The sequence below is a fragment of the Bufo gargarizans genome, chromosome 6, assembly GCF_014858855.1.
Source record: "Bufo gargarizans isolate SCDJY-AF-19 chromosome 6, ASM1485885v1, whole genome shotgun sequence".
In the NCBI taxonomy this organism is placed as follows: domain Eukaryota; kingdom Metazoa; phylum Chordata; class Amphibia; order Anura; family Bufonidae; genus Bufo; species Bufo gargarizans.
Window position 1 is genome coordinate 190,962,160 of NC_058085.1, and position 25,226 is coordinate 190,987,385.

Below are 25,226 nucleotides of genomic sequence, written 5' to 3' on the forward strand. Positions count from 1 at the left end.
GAAGAGGGAAGCCGGAAGCGCCCTCTTTTACGGCTGCGTTGGAGAGGTCAGAAAGGGGACTGCGAGACACGAGGCCGATCTCCTGAGAGATGGACACCAACAACCACCCCGGGGCCCGGGGGGGACTCGGGAGCATCTTTGGAGGATCCCCCGGGTATTCTCAGTCAGACCTGGCCGGCGTGCCGTGTAAGTAGAGGAGCAGGGGCGACTTCTGTACCGGTCACGTGTGGCCTTCACCATAGTCATCCTCCTCACGACTCGAATGCTTGTAGATTTCTTCTGAAATCTATCATCCATCTACTGTCCATCCAGTTATCAGTCCATGTTCTATCTCAGTCTATTATCTGTCCGTCCATCCATTCGTCTACTTATATATCTAATATCTGTCAGTCCATGTTCTATCTCATTCTATTATCTCTGTCCGTCTGTCCATCAGTCTACTTATATATCTAATATCTGTCAGTCCATCTGTCTACTGTCCATCCATATATCAGTCCATGTTCTATCTCAGTTATCTCTGTCCGTCCATCCGTCTACTTATATATCTAATATGTCAGTCCATGTTCTATCTCATTCTATTATGTCTGTCTGTCCGTCTAATATATCTAATCTGTCCGTCCATGTTCTATCTCATTCTATTATCTCTGTCCATCCATCCGTCTACTTATATATCTAATATGTCAGTCCATGTTCTATCTCATTATATTATGTCTGTCCATCAGTCTTATATATCTAATATCTGTCAGTCCATGTTCTCTCATTCTATTATCTCTATCTGTCCGTCCATCCGTCTACTTATATATCTAATATCTGTCAGTCCATGTTCTCTCAGTCTATTATCTCTATCCTCTGTCTGTCCATCCATCTGTCTATCTAGTCCTGGAGCAGGTTGGCATTCAGCGCTGTAATTATATATATTTTCCTATGGGTTTTTCCATCAAACCTTTCCATCCGCAGGAATTTACTGTTCTTTTTTCCAAGAAAAACACAAAATAGATTTGCTTTGTAATTGAAACGTGTCTGGTTCTTTGAGCAGCATGTTACAGAGCAGAAGGAGCTGATCACTATATAGTTTTGTGGGAAGCATAATGGAAGCACTCACTAGTATTCGCTTTATACGCATTATCAGTATATCGGCAAGGTTAGATGCCGATTCCGATAATGTACAAAATCCTGAATATCGGTACTTCCGATAATCGGTCGACCCCCTAGTACCCTCGCATATCTGGCATTGGTGGCATATCCTAGTGATCTACCAGATGAGACAACTTCTTTAAAGGTGTATGGCTAGCTTAACAGGTTTCCTGTAGCAGAATAAGAGCTCTGTAAAGCTGGCCATACAGAGCAGAGCATAAGCTTGGCCCAATATTCATGTGAGGAGAGGCAGACGAGGCACGGACTAGGTCTCTTCTCCTGTGGCAGCAAAGTGTTGGGTATGTGAAAATCAATATTCCCAATTGATGTGGGACAGTCCCCACACTCGTCAGATGTTTCCTCCTACCGACCACTGTTATAGAAATGACTTACCAGGTTTTGTTTTTACTTTTTTCCATTTCAGTAACGGGGATGAGCCAGCTTTCACCATACTTAAATGTCGATCCAAGGTATTTAGTACAGGTAAGTTCATCATGCCGTGACGCAGTAGGTCTTCCATCACACTTAAAATACTTGGGGTCATGTGGGGGATGCACATGTGCACAAATGCTCCAGTCCCATGAGGCAGTTTGCGGCACTTGGGGACCCCCATTCTGATGGGAGACTGGGTGTCCCACCAGCGATCAAACACTGATTCCCCCCCTATCTAGCAGATATGGGGGAAGTGTTATTAGTGTCACAGCCCCTTTAACCTTGGTTCCCAGCGGTAGTCAGCTGTCTAGCGCCATTCAATGCCTATGATAGTGTTACACTGCTGGGAGATGATGGCACTGCCCTTTTATACGGGATGCCACAGTCGCTGTTCTGGTGGCCAGTGGTATTAGTATCAGGCAGTGCTGTGTTTTCCTGAGAGTGCGCCAAACTGGACTGTGAGTATGGCGCTAGTCTGGGAACATACATTATCTCCTGGTGCCAATGTAAGTATCTGTTAAAACTGAGTGTGTGAAACCTGAGAAAGTTTAAAAAGATATTGAGCGCAGACTTGTGAAGAGCAACTGAAGTTGACTTCCATGTGGCTTCCCCACTCAGAGTTCAGATATTAGGGATTTTCTCAACGCCTCCACAGCGGCACGGATTCACAGGAGGTTACCCCGCCTCCCCTAGGGACAGGAAACAACGTGGAGATCTTCAAATAGACCCTCCCCTTACCTGCTCCAGTTGTTTCCTGTGCTTCTGGGATGTATGGAGACCCTCCTGTAAAGGGCACGCACCGGCAGGAGTTTTCTTGGACGCCCAGCTGAAGATTCCGAGCAGGCGGCGAACAGGGCCGCGGTGCGGCCTTTCCTGCTTCTCTGGTATGTGTCCTCCGGTGAAGGCAGCGTCTGTGTGCGTTATCACGACAGGACGGGCGGGTCACATGTTCACAGACGAGATCTCGGTGGGCTCGAGATCTCAGGAGCCGCTGTAGCTGACTTACTTCCCCTAGGCAACGAGCGCTTTAAAAAGAGAGGGAAGAAATAATTCCCAGCGTCTTTGCTGGGAGAAAAAAGCACTGGGAAGATGTCTACTCCAAAATTGTATCAGAAGAATCTCCTTCCCTTCTGGATAATATCAAACATTATCAAAGAGGAAGTGAGCAGCACTGTGGACTGTAAAATGGCATCCACATCTCCAAAACCTTCCACCTCCATGTCAGCAATGTCCGCCCCTTCAGAAATTGATCTACAGGGGGAAGATTTTGATGAAGGGGAGTTACTTTCTGGGTCCGACTCTGAAGACAAGCCCGGTCGTCCCCTTTGCTTCATTGAAGAGACAGATTCTCTCTTAAAAACCAGAAGGGCGACTAAATCTGGAAGACTCTAAACGACCAAAATCCGTAGAGGACCCTATGTTCAGAGGGGGGGGGGGGGTTCCCCTGCATTCTATTATCAGACTTATTAATAAAGAATAGACTGACCCAGAGAGAAAGCCTAGGGTCTCCAGGATTTTTAAAAGGAAGTATCCGTTTACTGAGGAGGATGCCACCCTTTGGGGTAAATGTCCTAAAGTTGATGCTTCGGTAGCAAAGCACTTTTGAGGATATAGGTCTTCTAAAAGATCCCATGGACAAAAAAAGTGAAGCTCTTTCCCCCCACATGTATCGAATATTTTGATGTTGTATTTTGTTTTATTATTTAAAAAGTAGATAAATCACATTATGTTGCATCCATTTTAGAGTTTCCCGGTTATTTACTGGAGCAGTTAGGGAGAGTTTTTTTTTAACGATATCCGCGTTTCCTGTCCTAGGGGAGTCCGGGTAACCTCCTGTGAGTCCGTGCCGCTGTGGAGGCTAGAGGAAAAACCATTGTAATCTTCTGCACTTTAGCACTGATATCCATCAATAGTCAGCCTGTGCCCAAAGAAAAAAAAAATCCAGCAAATGCATTGCCCCGTGATCTCATATAGAATTTGATATATGTGAATGCGAGCATGCTGGCAATTGCTGCAATACAGGTCCTTCTCAAAAAATTAGCATATTGTGATAAAGTTCATTATTTTCTGTAATGTACTGATAAACATTAGACTTTCATATATTTTAGATTCATTACACACCAACTGAAGTAGTTCAAGCCTTTTATTGTTTTAATATTGATGATTTTGGCATACAGCTCATGAAAACCCAAATTTCCTATCTCAAAAAATTAGCATATTTCATCTGACCAATAAAAGAAAAGTGTTTTTAATACAAAAAAAGTCAACCTTCGAATAATTATGTTCAGTTATGCACTCAATACTTGGTCGGGAATCCTTTTGCAGAAATGACTGCTTCAATGCGGCGTGGCATGGAGGCAATCAGCCTGTGGCACTGCTGAGGTGTTATGGAGGCCCAGGATGCTTCGATAGCGGCCTTAAGCTCACCCAGAGTGTTGGGTCTTGCGTCTCTCAACTTTCTCTTCCCAATATCCCACAGATTCTCTATGGGGTTCAGGTCAGGAGAGTTGGCAGGCCAATTGAGCCCAGTAATACCATGGTCAGTAAACCATTTACCAGTGGTTTTGGCACTGTGAGCAGGTGCCAGGTCGTGCTGAAGAATGAAATCTTCATCTCCATAAAGCTTTTCAGCAGATGGAAGCATGAAGTGCTCCAAAATCTCCTGATAGCTAGCTGCATTGACACTGCCCTTGATAAAACACAGTGGACCAACACCAGCAGCTGACATGGCACCCCAGACCATCACTGACTGTGGGTACTTGACACTGGACTTCAGGCATTTTGGCATTTCCCTCTCCCCAGTCTTCCTCCAGACTCTGGCACCTTGATTTCCGAATGACATGCAAAATTTGCTTTCATCCGAAAAAAGTACTTTGGACCACTGAGCAACAGTCCAGTGCTGCCTCTCTGTAGCCCAGGTCAGGCGCTTCTGCCGTTGTTTCTGGGGAATGCAGCACCTGTAGCCCATTTCCTGCACACGCCTGTACACGGTGGCTCTGGATGGTTCTACTCCAGACTCAGTCCGCAGGTCCCCCAAGGTCTGGAATCGGTCCTTCTCCACAATCTTCCTCAGGGTCCGGTCACCTCTTCTCGTTGTGCAGCGTTTTCTGACACACTTTTTCCTTCCCACAGACTTCCCACTGAGGTGCCTTGATACAGAACTCTGGGAACAGCCTATTCGTTAAGAAATTTCTTTCTGTGTCTTACCCTCTTGCTTGAGGGTGTCAATGATGGCCTTCTGGACAGCAGTCAGGTCGGCAGTCTTACCCATGATTGCGGTTTTGAGTAATGAACCAGGCTGGGAGTTTTTAAAAGCCTCAGGAATCTTTTGCAGGTGTTTAGAGTTAATTAGTTGATTCAGATGATTAGGTTAATAGCTCGTTTAGAGAACCTTTTCATGATATGCTAATTTTTTGAGATAGGAAATTTGGGTTTTCATGAGCTGTATGCCCAAATCATCAATATTAAAACAATAAAAGGCTTGAACTACTTCAGTTGGTGTGTAATGAATCTAAAATATATGAAAGTCTAATGTTTATCAGTACATTACAGAAAATAATGAACTTTATCACAATATGCTAATTTTTTGAGAAGGACCTGTATATGAGATATTTGGGGTCATTTATCAAACTGGTGTAAAGTAGAACTGGCTTAGTTGCCCATAGCAACCAATCGGCTTCCACCTTTTATTTTTGACAGCTCCTTTGGAAAATGAAAGGTGGAATCTGATTGGTTGCTATAGGCAGCTAAACCAGGTCTACGTCACACCAGTTTGATAAATGACCCCAACTGTTCTCAGATGTTGTCCACCCGACCAATCAACCAAACTAGCTAGTGATCCAAAGTTAGTGGGCAAGAGAAGTAAATCTCACTTGATCTTTCTGCATCCTGGCAACCATGTCAGGGCCCTTTAACACTGGCCGAGAAAAGATCAGCAGTTGCCCTGTGTAACCATGCCGCTGATCACCCAACAGATGAGCGCCCAATTGTTTGTCGGGTGATTGCACCTTTTATTTGGTTGTTCTTTGGCAGCACATTGGGGATGTTCCTCTAAAGATGGAAACTGTATGTGGACAAGTGGTGGTAATAATAGTTAGTCCGCAATGATTTCGGCATGTAACCTGCACATACCGAACACGGAGTGATAAGCTGTGTTGTGGATTGGCGTTTATCGACCAGGAATTTGCCATTTTGAATGGACCTTAAATAATGTGTAGCAGTGAATGTGTTGACTCAAGGTTATTTCGAATGACCTTGACTTTTAAGCGAAGCAACTTCAGATAGAGAAAAACCTTTTTCTCCACGTGACTTGAGCAAGCGTCCTTCAACTAGCTGTGTTTGTTTCCCTGTAGGAAACAGATGAATTTATTTTACCCACCGGAGCTAATAAAACCCGTGGCAGATTTGAGCTGGCGTTTTTCACTATTGGAGGCTGCTGTATAACAGGTTTGTATTGTGAAAAGTTTTATGATGGTCATCACAAATCCCAATTCTGTGGTAAGAGAATACCGGCCTAAATTGTTAAATTCAAAGATACTGTTCCAGCTCCGGCATTGACTGATTCTACCATTCACCGTCAGATCTCTATTGACTATGATGGGGTCCGGCGGTGATCCAGCCACTTTCCAGTATGGAAAGGTGGAATGGAAAGGTTTCAGCCATTTGTGCTGGATAAGGCACAGCCACAGCTGTAAATATGCCCTAAAACCAACATATCAGAGCAGCTTTCATGTTACAGTTGCTTATCTGACTAAAACTAGTTATGTCACAGCATGTTACCTGACAGAAACACCCGTGTGATGTCACAGGCTGAACTCTCCCTTCCTTGTGATGTCACAGTAGCAAACCAGGCTCAAGCCCCCTTGTGATGTCACAGTACTGATATTCCCCCTAAACCAGGCATGTCCAAACTGCAGCCCTCCAGCTGTTGCAAAACTACAACTCCCAGCATGCCTGCCCTAAACTATACGAAGCAAAACATTTTAAAAAGGCTAATTTCCCTGGGTTGAGGGCAGCATTTCAGGGCATAGACTGGGAGCAGCTACTGTCACATAATACTGAGGATAAATAGGACAGCTTTAAATCCACATTGAGTAATTGCACTAAAAAATGTATTACTTTAGGTAACAAGTATAAACACCTAAAATTAAACCCCCCATGGCTTACAACTAGGGCTGAAACGATTATTCGAATAACTCGATTAAATCGAGTCAAAAAATTCATCGATGCAGTTTCCCTGCATCGAGGAATCGTTTAAATCACGTGATCACGGAGCGGGAGTGAAATTAACCCCTTAGTGACCACCCATACGTGTTTTTACGGCGGTCACTAAGGGGCCTTAGGCTGGGCTGCCGCGTTTTTACGGCGGCCCGGTCTAAGCGCTGCACGTGAGAGCCGGGACCCTGCTCTAACAGCCCGGACCGGCAGGAGTGCCGATCCGGGCTGTTTAACCCTTTACATGCCGGGCGCAATGGCGCCCGCTGCATGTAAAGTGGTGACAGAGGGAGCGGACTCCCTCTGTCTCCCATCAGCACCCCGAAAATAAGATCGCGGGGTGCTGATGTGTTCGGAAGCTTACCTTGCTTCCGTTCAGGGCCCCGAGCCTATCTTCAGTTATTTCCAGCAGGCCGTGCCTCTCTGGCGCCACCTGCTGGTAAAGGTTTGAATAGCATCGCTATTGAAATGCTATTGAAATGTAATGCCTTATAGAGATAATGCATTACATTTTAAAAGCAATCAAAATACTGTATATTATAGTCCCCTTGTGGGACTTTTAAGTAGTAAATAAATAAATAAATACACATTTATTAAATAAAAAAAATTCCATAAAATAAAAAAATATGCTTTTTTTTTCATTGAAAATACGCTTTTCAATGAAAAAAATTGCAAAAAGAAAATATCCCCCATATGTTTGGTATTGCCGCGTCCGTAACGACCCGGACTACATAAATATTACATAAATTATCCCCTATGGTGAACGCCGTAAAAAATAAAAATAAAAAAAAAGACAGAATTTCTAATTTATTCTTAGTTTCCACCGAAAAAAACGTAATAACAAGCGATCAAAAAGCGACATTTACTCCAAAATGATACCAATGAAAAATACAAGTTGTCCCTCAAAAATCAAGCCCTCACACAACTCCATAGAAAAAGAAAAAAAAAGTTATGGGTCTTGTGAAGTGGCAATGCAAAATCATTTTTTTGGTTAATAAAAGGGGTTTTATTGGAAAAAAAAGTTGTAAAACGTAAATAAAAATTATAAGTATTTAGTATCACTGTAATCGTACTGAACCCAGAGAATAAAGATATTATGTTATTTGTACCGAAAAATGAACGCCGTAAAATTTATAATGTAAAAACGCAGTGGCAGTATTGCTATTTTCCCCATCTCCCTCCCAGAAACAGTTAATAAAAGTTAATCAGAAAGTTATGTGTACCCAAAAATGGTTCCATTAAAAACTACAACTTGTCCCGTAAAAAACAAGCCCTCATAAAGCTATATAGACGAAAAAATAAAAAAGTTATAGCTCTTGGAACGTGACGATGAAAAAAGGAAGAAAAACGCTTGGTCATAAAGGCCCAAACAGGCCTGGTCACTAAGGGGTTAAGCATCTCACTCACCGCTTCCTTGTCCTCCGGAGGCCAGAGAGGCAGGACTGAGCACAGCTGAGGGAGGAGGAGGGAGTCCCTCCCTCCCCACTGTGCGCGGCTGCCGCGGAACACCAATGAGGACAGGGTAGGAGGAGGAGGGGAGGGACTGTGGCCACTGCGCTACCAATGACTGTGCCGGCCATATCCCACAGGGTCCCCCTCCTCCCCCCCATCATTGGTGGCAGTGTCAGTTCCGATCGGAGCCCCAGCAGTGTAATGCTGGGGCTCCGATCGGTTACCATGGCAGCCAGGACGCTACTGAAGTCATGGCAGCCAGGACGCTACTGAAGTCCTGGCTGCCATGGTATGTTAGTGAGCAGAGAGCCTCGCATTATACTCACGTGCGCTGTGGCCGCCGGTCGCTCCTTCTCATAGGTCTGTGCGGCGCATTGCTAATGCTGTAAGCATTAGCAATCCGCCGCACAGACAGAAGAAGGAGCGACCGGCGGCCACAGCGCACGTGAGTATAATGCGCTGCTCTCTGCTCACTAACATACCATGGCAGCCATGGGGGGAGGCAGATCAGAGGCTGGGGGGGGGGGGGGAGGCAGATCAGAGGCTGGGGGGGGGGGGGGGAGGCAGATCAGAGGCTGGGGGGGGGGGGGGGGAGGCAGATCAGAGGCTGGGGGGGGGGGGAGAGGCAGATCAGAGGCTGGGGGGGGGGGAGGCAGATCAGAGGCTGGGGGGGGGGGGGGGAGGCAGATCAGAGGCTGGGGGGGGGGGGAGGCAGATCAGAGGCTGGGGGGGGGGGGAGGCAGATCAGAGGCTGGGGGGGGGGGGAGGCAGATCAGAGGCTGGGGGGGGGGGGAGGCAGATCAGAGGCTGGGGGGGGGGGGAGGCAGATCAGAGGCTGGGGGGGGGAGGCAGATCAGAGGCTGGGGGGGGGAGGCAGATCAGAGGCTGGGGGGGGAGGCAGATCAGAGGCTGGGGGGGGGAGGCAGATCAGAGGCTGGGGGGGGGGGGAGGCAGATCAGAGGCTGGGGGGGGGGAGGCAGATCAGAGGCTGGGGGGGGGAGGCAGATCAGAGGCTGGGGGGGGAGGCAGATCAGAGGCTGGGGGGGGAGGCAGATCAGAGGCTGGGGGGGGAGGCAGATCAGAGGCTGGGGGGGGAGGCAGATCAGAGGCTGGGGGGGGGAGGCAGATCAGAGGCTGGGGGGGGGAGGCAGATCAGAGGCTGGGGGGGGGAGGCAGATCAGAGGCTGGGGGGGGGAGGCAGATCAGAGGCTGGGGGGGGGGAGGCAGATCAGAGGCTGGGGGGGGGAGGCAGATCAGAGGCTGGGGGGGGGGAGGCAGATCAGAGGCTGGGGGGGGGAGGCAGATCAGAGGCTGGGGGGGGGGAGGCAGATCAGAGGCTGGGGGGGGGAGGCAGATCAGAGGCTGGGGGGGGGAGGCAGATCAGAGGCTGGGGGGGGAGGCAGATCAGAGGCTGGGGGGGGGAGGCAGATCAGAGGCTGGGGGGGGGAGGCAGATCAGAGGCTGGGGGGGGAGGCAGATCAGAGGCTGGGGGGCGGAGGCAGATCAGAGGCTGGGGGGAGGCAGATGGAGAGAGAGTGGTTAATGGAGGCTGCAAGCACCACCTTGGCATGTATAAAGTTATTGGTTTAGAGAGGGGTTAATGAAGGCACCTCCAAGGTGCTTTCATTAACCTCTTCAAACCAATAACTTTATACATGCCTAATGCCAAGGTGCTTCCATTAGGCATGTATAAAGTTATTAACCCCTTCAAACCAATAACTTTATACATACCTAATTACGTACGTTATTTTAAGTAGCTTTTTCTTATTAGATTACTCGTTGAATCGAGAAATATAATCGATAGAATACTCGATTACAAAAATATTCGTTTACTGCAGCCCTACTTACAACTACTGTAAAAAGGGCAATAAAAGAAAAAGGGTATTTAAAAAAATACAAATCTGAGTGGTCAGCTGTAGCGTTTGAAGATTACAATTAATAAAATCTGTAAAAATGAGATAAAACTAGCAAAAATACAAAACGAACAGCAGGTAGCAAAAAGAGCAAAACAAATGCCCCCCCCCCCCCCCCCCCCCCCCCCCGAAATGATTTAAATATGTAAAAAAACTAGGTCTGAGCAGGTAGTTCCCCTCCAGCTGTTGTAGTTTTACAACTCCCACAATGCCCTGCTGTAGGCTGATGCCTGTAGACTGTCCGGGCATGCTGGGAGTTTGTTTTGCAACAGCTGGAGGGTCGCAGTTTGAGGATGCCTGCCCTAAATAATGGTAAAGGGGGGGAGAAGAGTGTAGTCACTGAAGATAAGGAAAAGGCAGAGTTCCTAAATAGTTTTTTAAGCTCTGTATATATAAAAGAAGAGAAAGTAACTGATATCTGTGGCACCAGGGATGTTAGTACATCCAGTGATATACTCAATTAGCTGACTGTAGATATGGTCCAAGAGAAGTTAAATAGGGTGCAAATGCGACCTAGAATTGCTAAATGGCGACAAGACTTTATAGTCTTGTTGCCATTTGTGCTTAGACCTCTGCCGCTTTCACATTACTGACATGGCATGCGCTGCTGTCAGCGTGTGCCATGTTCTTCTCAACATCACAGGGGAGAAGGAGGCAGTCCCACCCCCCACACACCCCTGTACTGCTGCTGCCACCAATGGGCTGATAGCAGGGAGGGGAGGGGCTATGGTCACTGCGCCACCAATGAATATCCTTTAAGCTTAATACAAACGCAGGCTGCAGGTGCCGGACATATCCCATACCCGGCACCCAGCCTCTATGACTGGGTGCCGGGTATGGGATATGTCCGGCACCCGCAGCCTGCGTTTGTATTAAAGAGGACCTTTCATCACAATAAAAAAAAAATCTAAACTAAGTATGCTGACATGGAGAGCGGCGCCCAGGGATCTCCCTGCACTTACTATTATCCCTGGGCGCCGCTCCATTCTCCTGCTATTCCCTCCGGTATCTCAGCACTCAGCTCATACCCTGGGAGAAAAATAACTCTCAGGCTATGAGCTGAGCGCTGCGATTGGCCAGCGCTACAGCCTGGGAGAAGGAGAAGCCCAGGAGAACAAGAGCAGGCTCCTCCCAGTTAAGCTGAAAATCTGAAGATACCGGAACCTATACCGGGAGAACGGAGCGGCGCCCAGGGAGATCCCTGGGCGCCGCTCTCCATGTCAGCATACTTAGTTTTGATTTTTTTTATCATAATGAAAGGTCCCGCATAAACCACCCCCAGTATTATCAAGTAAAATCATTGGTGGTGTAGTCGGCCCTCATCCCCCAAGTATTATAATTGGTGGCAGTTCCGATTGAAGCCCCAGCAGTGTAAGCCTGGGGTTCCGATCGGTTACCATGGCTGCCAGGACGCTACTGAAGCCCTGGCTGCCATAGTCGGCTCCTTGCTGCTGTGTGCACAGAGCAGCAGGGAGAGTGTGATGTCCTATTCACCCTGATGGAGCTCTATCAGAGTGACTAGGACAAGGGATGAAAAGACCCTAGGTTCTAGCCCCTAAGGGGGTAAATAGGTACTAAATAAAAAGTAAAAAAATAAAATAAAAAAAACACCAAAATATTACGTTTAAATCAAAGTGTGAACTATTAAAATATAAAAATAAAAAAAACTTGCAACTTGCCAATTTTTTTTTGTCAACTTGTCCCATAAAAAATTGTTAGGACTGTTCTATTATGGTCCAGACGTTTCATAAAATCTGGAATGCACGCAGCTTTTTTTTTTTTTTTTTTTTTTTTTTTTTTTTTTATGTGGTATCTAGTATCGCAATACTTTTTTATGGTATAGAGTCAAAATTTTGGTATCGTGACAACCCTAGTAAGACGTGTTTTTATTATAATACTGTAATTATATGTATTTTAAGTTTGGCTCCTAAATTTTTCGGGTTAGGAGCCAATGGCTCCTTGATGATTTTTTTATTTATTTATTTTTGCCTGGAGCCCTGTGGAGTACACCCAAGAGTGCTTAAAGGGGTTGTCCAGGTTCAGAGCTGAACCTGGACAGCCCTCCATTTTCACCCCGGCAGCCCCCCTGACATGAGCATTGGAGCAGTTCATGCTCCGATGCTCTCCTTTGCCCTGCGCTAAATCGCGCAGGGCAAAGGCATTTTTCAGAGTTCCGGTGACGTACCGGGCTCTCCATAGGGCTGACAGGAACCCCGGTGACGTCACCGGCACTGATGGGAGGGATTTGGCTCTGCCCTAGCCAATAAAACGGCTAGGGCAGAGCTAAAGCCCGCCCCTCAGAGCCGGTGACGTCACCGAACACACTGCTGGGCGGAAGTTACCGCCCGGCAGTGTGTTATTGTAAACACAAGAGCCTGTGCCCTGCGCGATCTAGCGCAGGGCACTGGAGCGCATCGGAGCATGAGATGCTCCGATGCTAGGCTCAGGGGGGCTGCCGGGGTGAAAATAAGGGTATGTCCGGGTTCAGCTCTGAACCCGGACAACCCCTTTAAAGAGCTCAGTTCAGTCATTGCTGTGCCCCTGTTTATAATTTTTAAAGATTCTCTAGGTACTGGTACAGTGCCAAGTGATTGGTGCAACGTGGTACCCATATTCAAAAAAGGATCTAGGTCCTTCATAGGTAATTATAGAGCAGTTAGTTGAACTTCTGTTGTGGGAAAAATGTTTGAAGGACTCTTATGGGACTATATATAGGAGTATGTGACTATAAATAATATTATAAATGATAACCAATATGGGTTTACCGAGGACAGTAGTTGTCAGACTAACCTGATTTTGTTTTTATGAATAGGTGAGTAGTAGCCACAGGGTGGCTGTGGATGTAGTGTTTCTGGATTTTGCAAAGGCTTTTGATACTGTCCCTCATAGACGCTTCATGAGTAAAGTAAGGTCTATTGGCTTGGAAAGTATAGTTTGTAATTGGATTAAAAACTAGCTGAAGGACCATGTCCAGAGAGTTGTGATCAATGAGTCCTATTCAGAATGGTCCCGGGTTATAAGTGCTGGGCCCTCTATTATTTAATTTATTTATTAATGATATTGAGGACAAGATTAATAGCACCATATCTATTTTCGCAGATGACACCAAGCTATGTAGTACTGTACAGTCTATGGAAGATGTCCACACACACTACAAGATGACTTGAACACTCTTAGGCTGGGTTCACACTTGAGCGTTGCGCAAACGCGCGTTTTACGCGCGTTTTTGACGCGCATTTTTATGCACGTTTTTGTAATAGTAAACGCGCGTTTGACGCGCGTTTGTGTGATTCACTACAGTGTCCTATGGCCACAAACGCCCCAAAAGTCGCTCATGTACTTTTTGGAGCGTCGGGCGTTTTACAGCGCGATCGTACGCGCTGTAAAACGCCCAAGTGTGAACCATTCCCATAGGGAATCATTGGTTTCTCCTTGTTGAGCGTTTTACAGCGCGTAGGAACGCGCTGTAAAACGCTCAGGTGTGAACCCAGCCTTAGTGATTGTGCATTAACTTGGCAAATGAGGTTCAATGTGGATAAATGTAAAGTTACGCTGGGTTCACACCTGAGCGTTTTACAGCGCGTTCAAACGCGCTGTAAAACGCTCAACACATGGAAACCAATGCTTTCCTATGGCCCTGGTTCACACTTGAGTGTTTTACAGCGCATTTGAACGCGCTGAAAAACGCCCTACGCTCAAAAAAGTTCTTGAGCTTCTTTGGGGCGTTTTGTCGTGCGTTCCCGTACATAGACTTTCAGGAATGCGCGACAATGGGCGTTCGCTTGTCTCTGCGTGATTGTAAACGCCCGTACAATCGCGCATACAAAGCGCTCCTTTCAGAACGCTCAGGTGTGAACCCAGGGTTATGCATCTTGGTAGTAATAATCTCTGTCCATCATAGGTCCTAGGTGATGTAGCACTGGGAGAGTCACTTATAGAGAAGGATTTGGGTGTCCTTGTAGATGGTAGATTAAATAACAGCATACAATGTCAATCAGCTGCTTCTAAGGCCACCAGGATATTGTCATGTCAACGAGGCATGGACTCGCAGGGCAGGGATGTAATATTACCACTTTACAAAGTGTTGGTGTGGCCTCATGAAGAAAGATTTAAAAGAATTGAGTTTATTTAGTCTTGAGGAGACGTCTAAGTGGGGACATGATTAACCTATACAAGTATATAAATGGGCCATACAAAAAATACGGTGAAAAAGTGTTCCATGTAAAATGGCCTCAAAAGATAAGGGGGCACTGCCTCTGATTGGAGAAGAAAAAGTTCAGTCTCCGAAAGCGTCAAAACTTCTTTACTGTGAATCTGTGGAATAGACTTCCTCTGGACGTGGTCACAGCAGGAAGAGTGGACAGTTTCAAAAAGGGTTTAGATGAATTCTTAAAAGTAAAAAACGTTAATTCTTATGAAAACGTGTAGAAATCTCAGTCTCACTTCCTTCTGGGATTGGCGTCCCCACCTATGCCTTGGTTGAACTTGATGGACTTATGTCTTTTTTTCAACCATATTAACTATGTAATATACCAGACTGAAATTCCCTTGTTATGTCACAGTAGCAAATCACACTGAAGCCCCCTTGTCACAGGGGCATGCCAGGCTGAAGCGTACACACAGTGTCACTGAGTTTGTCCCCCTGTGTATTTGATCGGTGTTTATTTAGGCAGCACTGCATAGTCTGAATAGTTCTCCTTGCATACTGGTAATTGCAACTACACGTGGCATCCTAAGCCGAAGCCCCCTTGTGATGTCACGGTGGCATGCCAGGCTGAAGCCCCCTTGTGATGTCACGGTGGCATGCCAGGCTGAAGCCCCCTTGTGATGTCACGGTGGCATGCCAGGCTGAAGCCCCCTTGTGATGTCACGGTGGCATGCCAGGCTGAAGCCCCCTTGTGATGTCACGGTGGCATGCCAGGCCGAAGCCCCCTTGTGATGTCACGGTGGCATGCCAGGCCGAAGCCCCCTTGTGATGTCACGGTGGCATGCCAGGCCGAAGCCCCCTTGTGATGTCACGGTGGCATGCCAGGCCGAAGCCCCCTTGTGATGTCACGGTGGCATGCCAGGCCGAAGCCCCCTTGTGTTTCGTGTTCCATACAAGTAGTTTTAGGACCATTTTTTGACTAATCTAGTATATCATTAGGGTGGCTTTACTTTCTTCCCAGAACAGATCCCCATCTGACAGGTGGAAGTCTGGTTATGGGCTAGGTCGCCATTGCCGTTCACTCCTCATCTGTTCTGTTCAGGTTTCTATCTAAGGCTACATAAGAAATGTATTCTCTGTGTTCCTCTTACTTTATATGTGACCACATTACAAAGGAAGCTACAAAACCTGTTGTCACGAAGAATGGCTCCTCCAGTGGTAGTCAGCTGTCCAGTGCCGTCCATGCCTGTGACTGTGTTACACTGCTGGCAGATAAAGTCACTACTTCTTCATGCTGGTGGCCGCGGTTGCCGTTCTGGTGACGTGTCCCCCCAGCATCTAGTAGTGTTGTGATTCCTTGAGAGTGTGCCTCACAGGACCTTCTGTTTGGTGCTAGTCTGGAATTACACAGATATTTCCTGGCCTATATAGCAGGGCTTTTATACATGTAGGATGTCATTTATGTTAGAAAGTACTATTGGCAGGAACTAGATTTGGAGCTCATAGCCTATGGTTGTCATTTGTTTTCCAGGAGCATCATTTGGTGCATTTAATGGCCTGCGACTTGGTCTGAAGGAAACCCAGAACATGGTGTGGTCCAAACCCAAGAATGTTCAGTACGTAAAGCTTTTATCATTCCACCCAGGGCTCCTGCACAGAGAACAGTCACCTACTGTATTGTCATCTTGTAAAGTAAGACTTTCCAAAATCCACCCAGATCTCAGAAACCCCTTTAGTAGTCACCAGTTTTATGAGCAGACTTATTCTGCAAATATAGTGACTGCCATCGGGTGGCAGTATATACTGTGTCTTTCTATGTAGTTTGAGGACACATAGCTGATGGAAATATGTGTTCAGCGTGTTTGTTCCTTGCTCGTGATGTGCCGTCATAGGGGCGCAGCCTGGCTCATAGCTCTGTGTCCTAGTTAGGTACTTCTATATATGTGCCGTTCTGATTAAAAATAGTCACCTTTCCAATATACTTATTACGATCTATTCTTCATATTAGTGGGGATTATAAAGGATTAACAGAAAAGCTAAATCCTAGGACTATGTCATAATCTCTACGCTGAAAGTTCCCCTGTTTTCAGTCTGCGGAATAGAAACCTTTGAGATCAGCCCTAGTGTAACTGTGTAATATTGATGCCACATATGATATGCTACACCTCCATCACTGTACTTGATTATATATGATGTGAATTTACAGGTTGAGCCACTAATAACACTTATTACCTAAAGGGATAAGTGTTTGTCTGCTGGGGGGTCTGACCTATGATCCCTAGCAGTCATGAGAATGGGAGTCTGACTACTGGGTCACCCAATGATCACGGGGGAGGGGGGTTCACAAAAGTGCTGGCGAACTGCCCCATGAGAATTGAGCAGTGGTGTTCATGTGCATCCTCGGCTCCATTCACTGCTGTGAGCACGGAAGTCGATGGAGAGGGTGATGCACATGTGCATAAATGCTCCAGTCCCATGAGGCAGTTCGCGGCACTTGGGACCCCCGTTCTCGTGATCACTGGGTGGCCCACCAGCCATCAAACACTGATTCCCCCCTATCCAGCAGATGTGGAGGAAGTGTTATTAGTGTCACAGCCCCTTTAACCTTGGTTCCCAGCGGTAGTCAGCTGTCTAGCGCCATTCAATGCCTATGATAGTGTTACACTGCTGGGAGATGATGGCACTGCCCTTTTATACGGGATGCCACAGTCGCTGTTCTGGTGGCCAGTGGTATTAGTATCAGGCAGTGCTGTGTTTTCCTGAGAGTGCGCCAAACTGGACTGTGAGTATGGCGCTAGTCTGGGAACATACATTATCTCCTGGTGCCAATGTAAGTATCGATTAAGGCTACTTTCACACTAGCGTTCGTCGGTCCGCTCGTGAGCTCCGTTTGAAGGAGCTCACGAGCGGACCCGAACGCCTCCGTCCAGCCCTGATGCAGTCTGAATGGATGCGGATCCGCTCAGACTGCATCAGTCTGGCGGCGTTCAGCCTCCGCTCCGCTCGCCTCCGCACGGACAGGCGGACAGCTGAACGCTGCTTGCAGCGTTCGGGTGTCCGCCTGGCCGTGCGGAGGCGTGCGGATCTGTTCAGACTTACAATGTAAGTCAATGGGAACGGATCCGCTTGAAGATGTCACCATATGGCTCAATCTTCAAGCGGATCAGTCCCCCATTGACTTTACATTGAAAGTCTGAACGGATCCGCGCAGGCTACTTGCGCACTTGCGAAATTTTTTAAAGTTATTAATGCAGACGGATCCGTACTGAACGGAGCCTCCGTCTGCATTAATATGATCGGATCCGTTCAGAACGGATCCGATCAAGCGCAAGTGTGAAAGTAGCCTAAAACTGAGTGTGTGAAACCTGAAAATCTCAATTAGAAAGTTTAAAGGGATATTGTGTGAGGAGCCACTGAAGTTGACTTCCATGTGGCTTCCCCACTCAGAGTTCAGATATTAGGGATTTCTGCTTTTAGTACTGATATCCATCAATATTCAGCCTGTGCCCAAAGAAAAAAGAATCCAGCAAATGCATTGCCCCGTGATCTCATATGGAATCTGCTATATGTGAATGCGAGCATGCTGGCAATTGCTGCAATATATATGCATCTTTCAAGAACCAGAACCGTTGTCCCAGCATGCTAGATTATAGTTTAAAGGGCACTTGGCAGCTGAAGGCATCTGTGTTGGTCCCATGTTCATATGTGCCTGCATTGCTGAGAAAAATATGAAGTTGTAATATATGCAAATGAGCGTTTAGGAGCAACAGGGGCGTTACCTTTACACCTAGAGGATCTGTAACTGCGGCATGGGTCTGAAAAAAAGCCCACCGATGGTGGATAACCGCTAATTGCTTGTAGCTCCTTCGGGGAATATTTTGGTATATTCGGGAGTTGGGTTTTCTCTGATATTAGCGCAGGCACTTACAAACTGTGACTACTTGATTATTCTGAAGTACCATGACTTGGCTGGTTTTGGCCTCCACTTGACTCCTGTAACTTACACACTTGTCTTTTGCCTAGGATTTTGAACATGGTCACGCGGCAGGGTGCAATGTGGGCTAACACACTGGGATCTTTAGGTAAGTGACCTGATCTTGTATTCGGCCCAGCAGTAGTCAGCTGTCCGGTCATGCTCTGACTGTGACTGTGTTACACTGCTGGAAGATAAAGGCACTACCACCCCTTGCCACAAGCCGTGGTCTCCGTTTTGGTGACTCATGGTCCTGGCATAAGGCAGTGCCGTGCTTCCTCGAGAGTGCGCTTATCACCTGTCTGTAAGTGCTAGTATGGAAGCATACACAATGTAACGCACCGCAGAGTACCATCGGTTATGTTTGCATGTGATCTGCTCATGTGCTTTGCCTTGGCAGTATTCTGGCAATATGACGGCTGTGCTGTGACCCTCCCCGCCAGCTGTATTTGTTCTTGAGCTGCATTACAACATAGACACTAAATTACTACACTGCGTATTCCGGGTTTTGGTGTTCAAAGGTCCTTGTCCTAACACAAGCCAATTCTAGGACCTCTTAATTTTAGTTCCTTACCTTCCATATCTAGTTTGGATGCACGTAGGCTAAATTGGAATTACATGTTGTCCAGTTCCCTGATAATAGCAAATCCAGGCAGTGCGAGCAATTAAAGGGATATCTTTATAAGGACATGACTTAGAATGCAATTTTTTTATATATATTTTTTTTATCTAGCATTACTTTACAGTGCCTTTGGTGTGATAATAGAAAAGTCCAGAGGAGCAGAAGATGACCTTAATACTGTAGCTGCTGGTACAATGACCGGAATGCTGTACAAATCCACAGGTGCTATATTATATTATTTTAATTTTATTTTCTTAAAGGGGTTGTCCTGTCCAAAAAAAAAATGCTATTTTAAAGGGCATCTGTCAGTAGACCTGTATCTATGAAACTGGCTGACCTGTTGCATGTGGCCTTGCAGCTGAAGACATCTGTGTTGGTCCCATGTTCATATGTGTCCACATTGCGGAGAAAAATGAAGTTGTAATATATGCAAATTGGCCTCTAGGAGCAATGGGGGCGTTGCCATTACACCTAGAGGCTCTGCTCTCTCTGTAACGGACATGCCCTCTGCACTTTGGCCAGGCAGGCATGATCACGGTTACACTGCCTGAGGCTCTTGGAGAGAAAGCTGAGGCTCTAGGTGTAACTGCAATTCCCCAGTTGTTCCTAGAGGTTCCATTTCCAAATATAAAAACAGCAATACGGGCACATGTGAACATGGGGCAAACACAGATACCTTCAGCTTCCAAGCACACATGTAACGCGTCAGCCAGCGTCATAGGTACAAGTCTGCTGACAGATGCCCTTTAAGCCACATATTAGTGAATGCTGATTTAATAGATGGCGGTGTGTCCTATTCAGGAACCTCATCGAGTACCCGAGGGTCTATATAAGTAAAGGTTGTATAATAAGCTTCACAACACAGGACATATTGTGCAGAAGGTTATTTACGATCTGACGAGGAGAGGCGACTAACTGCAGCATCCCAGCGAGCTGGAGAACCCCACCGGTTAGATGTATATGGCATATCCTATAGACTTCTGGATGTACCTCTGCCTTGTATCGGACCCCAGCAGTAGTCTGCTCTGCAGGTATTTTCTGTTCTTGGGATCAGTGTCGCTCGGGTAGCACTGTGCTTCTCTGGGCTATGCGCCATTAGTCTGTGTCAGTTCATTCCATCAATACAGCGAGTTCTGCTTCTTAAGGAACTGAACCCTCATATTTGCAGATGCAGTGTTTTGGAGTCTCGCTTACTGTTCCTTATAAAAAGAGGAAATGAGATTTGATCAGTTTGGGTTACATAATGTCACTAGGTCAAAAATGTTGCTGCTGTGAATTTATAGAGGAAGTGTGGGCAACTTGTTGAAATTTTGACACCAATTAAGAAGGTTGGCATTTTGCCATCACAGATAATCCCTTTTAATATGAAAGCTGGCATGGTGATCAGTTGTGGCTCCCTGCTTGGTGATGCTTGCCACGCAGCAGCCGTTATTCAGATAGCTGTTTATTAGCTGCTCTCTTCTGACTCCTGCAAAACAATTAGGTGGTTAAGGAGTCCAGCTCGGGCAGTAGTAGCTAACTGGAGGGGGAGGGCTGCTTTACATGCTGTATCTCCTGACTGGTGGTAGCAAGAAACATGCAACTAGTCTTGTTTGAAAGCTGACATTCCAGACTTTCATAGAAAAATACAGCTAAAGTCTAAGCAACAGAGGAGAAATCGAGTCGGAATAATAGCAGGAAAAAACTGTTTTTACTTTCACTTTTAGCTGCATTCCCAGCATCCCGATTTCTATTGGCGATATCTTCCCCTGTACTGAACATATTGCTGGCATCATTCAGGAGATGGCAGCATCTAAAGCAGTCCTCCCCCCTCCAGTTAGTTACTTTTCTCACTGCTGGAGCTGGACTGGGGCAAAACAGGTGGTTAAAGGGGTACACCCCAGTATAACGTCCATATTGCCTTTATAGGGCATATGGACAAGGGTTGTTCAACGCCTTTAACATAATACTTGTGAACTATGCATTAATACTTGTATCCCTTCCACCACCTTTCTGTATTTCCTGAACTCTGCATTTTCAGTGTAGCAACCATTGTTTTTTGAGAGTAGCGCCTCAACTTTTCCATTGCACTTGTTTTGGTGTTTTTCCCCAAATGTTAAAGGGGTATTCCATAGTATATGCCATAAACATCTGTTAAATGCCAGTTCCACTTCTGTGACCCGCATCTACGTTAAGGATGGGGTCCTGTCTCACAGCCACTGTGAATGGAGAGGTGGCCACACATGTGCGGCACTCTACATGAACTTCTATGGGAGTACCAAAAATAGTTCAGCATGCTTACTCGGCTGTCCTGTGGATATGCCATAAATGTTGAGATGACAGTACTGGATGATGAACCCGTTCTAACCCCTTTTGTGGTACTTGGAAGCACATACATACTTGTAGTCAATAATTGACCCATATATACTCTGTATGACTGTAGGTGTAATACAACTGTTCTTAATTATATTATGTGTTAGATGAACAATTAGTGAAAGATTGATTGTTTTTCCATTGCCATGAACTATGTTACATTTCTTATCAAGCCATACAGAACTTTAATTTGGTTTTTACAGCTGTCTATTAAAGCCATAGGCCACAGTGTGTCATGGAAGGAGAATAGGGTGCAACATAAGCAAACGAGAAAAGTGTGAACCTTGAATTGAAGCAGTGCCGCAGTAACCAGGCTAGGGCCTTACACAGTCAACGGATCTGTGTAGTTGTGGTGCCTGGTTCTAGTGCAGCACTAGCTGATCGGTGGGGCTGGTATTGATGACTTATCCTATACATCAATCTGCTCAGCTTCTCCTGCTCTATAACATGCTGCCTGCAGATTGCACTGCATTGTGTGGTGACAGGTTCTCTTTAAAGGGATTATCCAGCTATTTGTAACCCAGGACCTATCCTCTGCGTACGTCATCAACATCTGATCGGTGGGGATCTGACACCTGGCACCTCTGCTGTTTGAGAAGGCCCTGAGCTCCTGTGAGTGCAGCAGCCTTCTTACTGCTTACCCTAGGCCAGCCCAGTCCCTTTCACTTGAATAGTTCTGATGTCACCGGCCTAGGGTAAGCAGCGAGAAGACCATTGGATAGTTCATCAGCATCTGATCATTAGGTCAAACTCCTGCCGCCTAAATGACAGTGATGGACATCTTGCCCAGCACTTGAGCTGCTGCATGTGCTCCTACACGTCCAGGTAGCGCTTCTCAGAGCAGTGTCGCAGGGGTGAGATTGTCGGTGCCAGGTGAGATGTCCGCCCTCTGTCAATCAAGTGGCAGAAGGAGCCTCCTGAGCAGCATGGACAGGCACTCCTCCTAGGTATTTTTTTAGCACAGCATACATAAATATAAGTGATGTGTGGGATAACTGGGTCTTCATCATTGTTAATGGGCCTCCAGATGTCACCTTATGCATAAGCAAAGATATATCATTACTGGTATGAACTGGAATGTTTGCTGCCTCCTGAAAATGTCCAGTCAGCAGAACGTCAGGTGAACTTTGTACAGACAGGCAGCGCTGTATACTGCCTGGTCTGCTTCTAGTAACCGAGATAAGAGAGCTGGGCTGTAAGTAGCAACAGATGCCTAGACAGACGTTATCTCCGAGAAGCAAAGCATTGGTCTGGGTGGCAATGTGTGATAATGCTGAATTTAGGGAGTTACCCTGGATTAGTGCCACAGAGATGGAAATGACTTAAAGCTAAATGTCACCTTATACCATTTCACTGTAGAAATCTTAGTAACTTGGTAGACAGGGTGTGCGGACGCAGTACAGAGGCAAATGACCAGTTCTTAAATCAAACTTCTGTGTTTTTTCACACATAAAGCAAAAACAAAATGTCACTTTGCAGTTTTGGTGTTAGTTCACACACAATGGAAAGTCCACATAGCAAAAATCACCTTGTTGGCAGTTCTGCCTCCAGCAGGCTTTTAGGGGGCCCGTTTCCCTTACCTACGGGTCTCATCCCTCCAACACGGCACAAACCTCAGATCCCAGCACACGCACCTCCTGAGCTCCACTGTCAGACTGAGGTAATCCTTCTCACCTGGCAGTGCTGGCTGTTTTTTTTAGGCCTGGCAAAAGCTGGCCTGGATTATGGGGAGTAGTCACCCACCCAGCACTTTGACTACTCTCAGTAAGATCAGCTGTACAGCCGTACTAAGTATTAAGATGTCAAACAGCAACTGCTGCTGTCACATTAAAAACCGGCTCTTACTCCACTGAGGCCAGGAACCTCGGTGACACGTACCTATCATCCACGATGATTCCTTGTACCTTCTTACAATACATAACTGTTTCTGTATCCCTTGCATATTGTGTTTGTTCAGCTTGCTATATAAAATAATTGATATTGCATGTAGGCATCATAAAAGTGGAAACAATTCTGGTAAAATTGTGGAAATCCGATGGGGTCTATAGGGCTCCCAGTGACTCATTTTGCACTGACCTCATTTTGGCTTTCCTGTTCCGAGAATGGAAATAACAGATGTAAAGATAAATTTGTGAAAAGGAGGGGCTCTCAATTATTTGAGAACTCTGGGCAGCAAATTCAATGATATAGTTTAATCATCAAAGGACACCTCATATGCATAAAATCACATCAAGTAAACCATACACATAAAATCGCATCAAGTGAATCACACAGGATAAAATCACATTAAAATCACTTAGGATAAAAACATGCGGTTGGATATATGGTAGTAGGAGAGGGTACCTCGTAGATATCAGCCTCAAATTGGACTCTCAAAAGAATAACTGGTATCTGTAAGAAGCCGAAAGTTCACAGAGCGGTGTTAACGTATTATACTAACTTATATTTTTACACTGCCAGTTTATGACCAATTTGGGAATCCATCCAACCACACTAGATGGACATATTTCAATATACAGTGACTGCCTTCATATAGGACTATCCTGGTCAAAACTGATTGCAGTCATAGCCTATCGGGATATTATTTAGAGTAACTAACTGATGCCAGTTATTCTTTTGCGAGTCCAATTTGAGGCTTATATCTATGAGGTACGCTATTGTGTGACTCATACCAGAGCATCACAGCATTACCCTCTCCTACTACCATATATCCAACCGCATGTTTTTTATCCTAAGTGATTTTAATGTGATTTTTATTTTGTGTGATTCACTTGATGTGTTTTTATGTGTATGGTTTACTTGGTGATTTTATGCATATGAGGTGTCCTTTGATGATTAAACTATATCATTGAATTTGCTGCCCAGAGTTCTGAAATAATTGAGTGCCCCTCCTTTTCACAAATGTATTACTGTTTGGAGGTGGGTGTACCCAGAGTAATGCACCTAATCCATACGGGGTTCTTGGGTGAGCCGCTTAAGTTATTTTAGTCTTTACAGATCTAAAGATAGCGTAATGCATTTAGAGAGTAGCCGTGCATGCGCAGATGCCCTCCATTTGTTTCTATGGGACTGACGAAAAATAGACAAGCACTGGCATTCCTATAGAAGTAAATAGAGCAGTGGGTGCGCTTGTGCAGTGCACTCCATTATTACTATGGGACTTTCAAAAGAAGCAAGTGTGCTTGCTCGCCTTTTTTTGGTGCTTACATACAAATGAATGGAGAGCACGCCATGCATGGTGCACTTTCACTTTCAGTGCCTGTTCTGCAGATAGATGTGGGTGCCACCTCTCTGACTTTGGCATCTCCTGGTGATCATCAGTCTGAGATGGTGCTACTTCTTTAAAGTGGAATATCCCTTTTAATGTGTTTCTGTAAACCTAGGTAGTTCCTGAACGCTATTTTGCTACAAGCTATATTCAGGAGTTGGGTTTCCCTACAGATGTAATATTCCTAATAGATGTTTGTTTCTTTTCCTCCACAGCTGGATTACGTGGCATTGCTCGCGGTGGACTTGCTGGTCTAGCTCTTACAAGTGTCTATGCTTTATATAACAACTGGGAGCATATTAAGGGCTCCTCAACGCGGCTTTCATTATAAATGGCATTTTGGACAGCACTTTACCTCTACAGTCTTTAGAACGAACTGTACTTCTACGTGTTGGAGCCCTAAACTGGATAAATGGCAGGCCCGGTTTTAGGATTTGGTCATCGGTCAGTAGATGAAGGCATAGTCAAGTGTGCGCCCCATCAAGATGTCACGTTTCGGCATAAGACACAATACATTTATGTTCTTGTCAAAATGTATTTAAAGATTCACTATATTGTAATGTTGAGATTCCTGTACTTTTAATACATAAAATATGTAAAGTGAAAATAATGTATTTTTACTTCCTCTAATTTGATGTATTTATTGTTATAGCTGTGGATGTGTACAGTCCTATTAAAGCTCTCTTCTTCATGGGCAAATTATATTGTTAGGTTCAAGA

The 25,226-nt window shown here is 45.8% G+C and overlaps 1 protein-coding gene and 4 non-coding genes across 5 annotated transcripts; all 5 read left to right on the forward strand.

Moving 5' to 3' along the window:
* The first annotated feature begins 9 nt into the window (after positions 1 to 9).
* TIMM23B (translocase of inner mitochondrial membrane 23 homolog B) lies at positions 10 to 25,226 on the forward strand. Its single transcript, XM_044297738.1, has 7 exons — positions 10 to 186; positions 1,559 to 1,617; positions 5,919 to 6,012; positions 15,824 to 15,908; positions 18,316 to 18,374; positions 18,999 to 19,109; positions 24,723 to 25,226. Exons 1-7 carry the CDS (start codon positions 90 to 92, stop codon positions 24,836 to 24,838), a joined length of 621 nt encoding a protein of 206 aa, XP_044153673.1. The 5' UTR covers positions 10 to 89; the 3' UTR covers positions 24,839 to 25,226.
* Positions 1,855 to 2,056, forward strand: LOC122942925. Its single transcript, XR_006390763.1, has one exon. It is a non-coding gene; the product is annotated as a small nucleolar RNA SNORA74 (small nucleolar RNA).
* On the forward strand, positions 15,504 to 15,704 carry LOC122942928. Its single transcript, XR_006390766.1, has one exon. It is a non-coding gene; the product is annotated as a small nucleolar RNA SNORA74 (small nucleolar RNA).
* On the forward strand, positions 16,905 to 17,106 carry LOC122942926. The gene has a single exon (XR_006390764.1). It is a non-coding gene; the product is annotated as a small nucleolar RNA SNORA74 (small nucleolar RNA).
* Positions 18,400 to 18,596, forward strand: LOC122942927. The gene has a single exon (XR_006390765.1). It is a non-coding gene; the product is annotated as a small nucleolar RNA SNORA74 (small nucleolar RNA).

Bases quoted from the DNA above. Each gene is read 5' to 3' on its own strand.
- TIMM23B (XM_044297738.1), top strand. From the start codon at position 90: ATGGACACCAACAACCACCCCGGGGCCCGGGGGGGACTCGGGAGCATC. The intron at 1,618-5,918 runs GTAAGTTCATCA...GTTTCCCTGTAG, and splicing joins ATCCAAGGTATTTAGTACAG to GAAACAGATGAATTTATTTT. The intron at 19,110-24,722 runs GTGCTATATTAT...TTTCCTCCACAG, and splicing joins AATGCTGTACAAATCCACAG to CTGGATTACGTGGCATTGCT.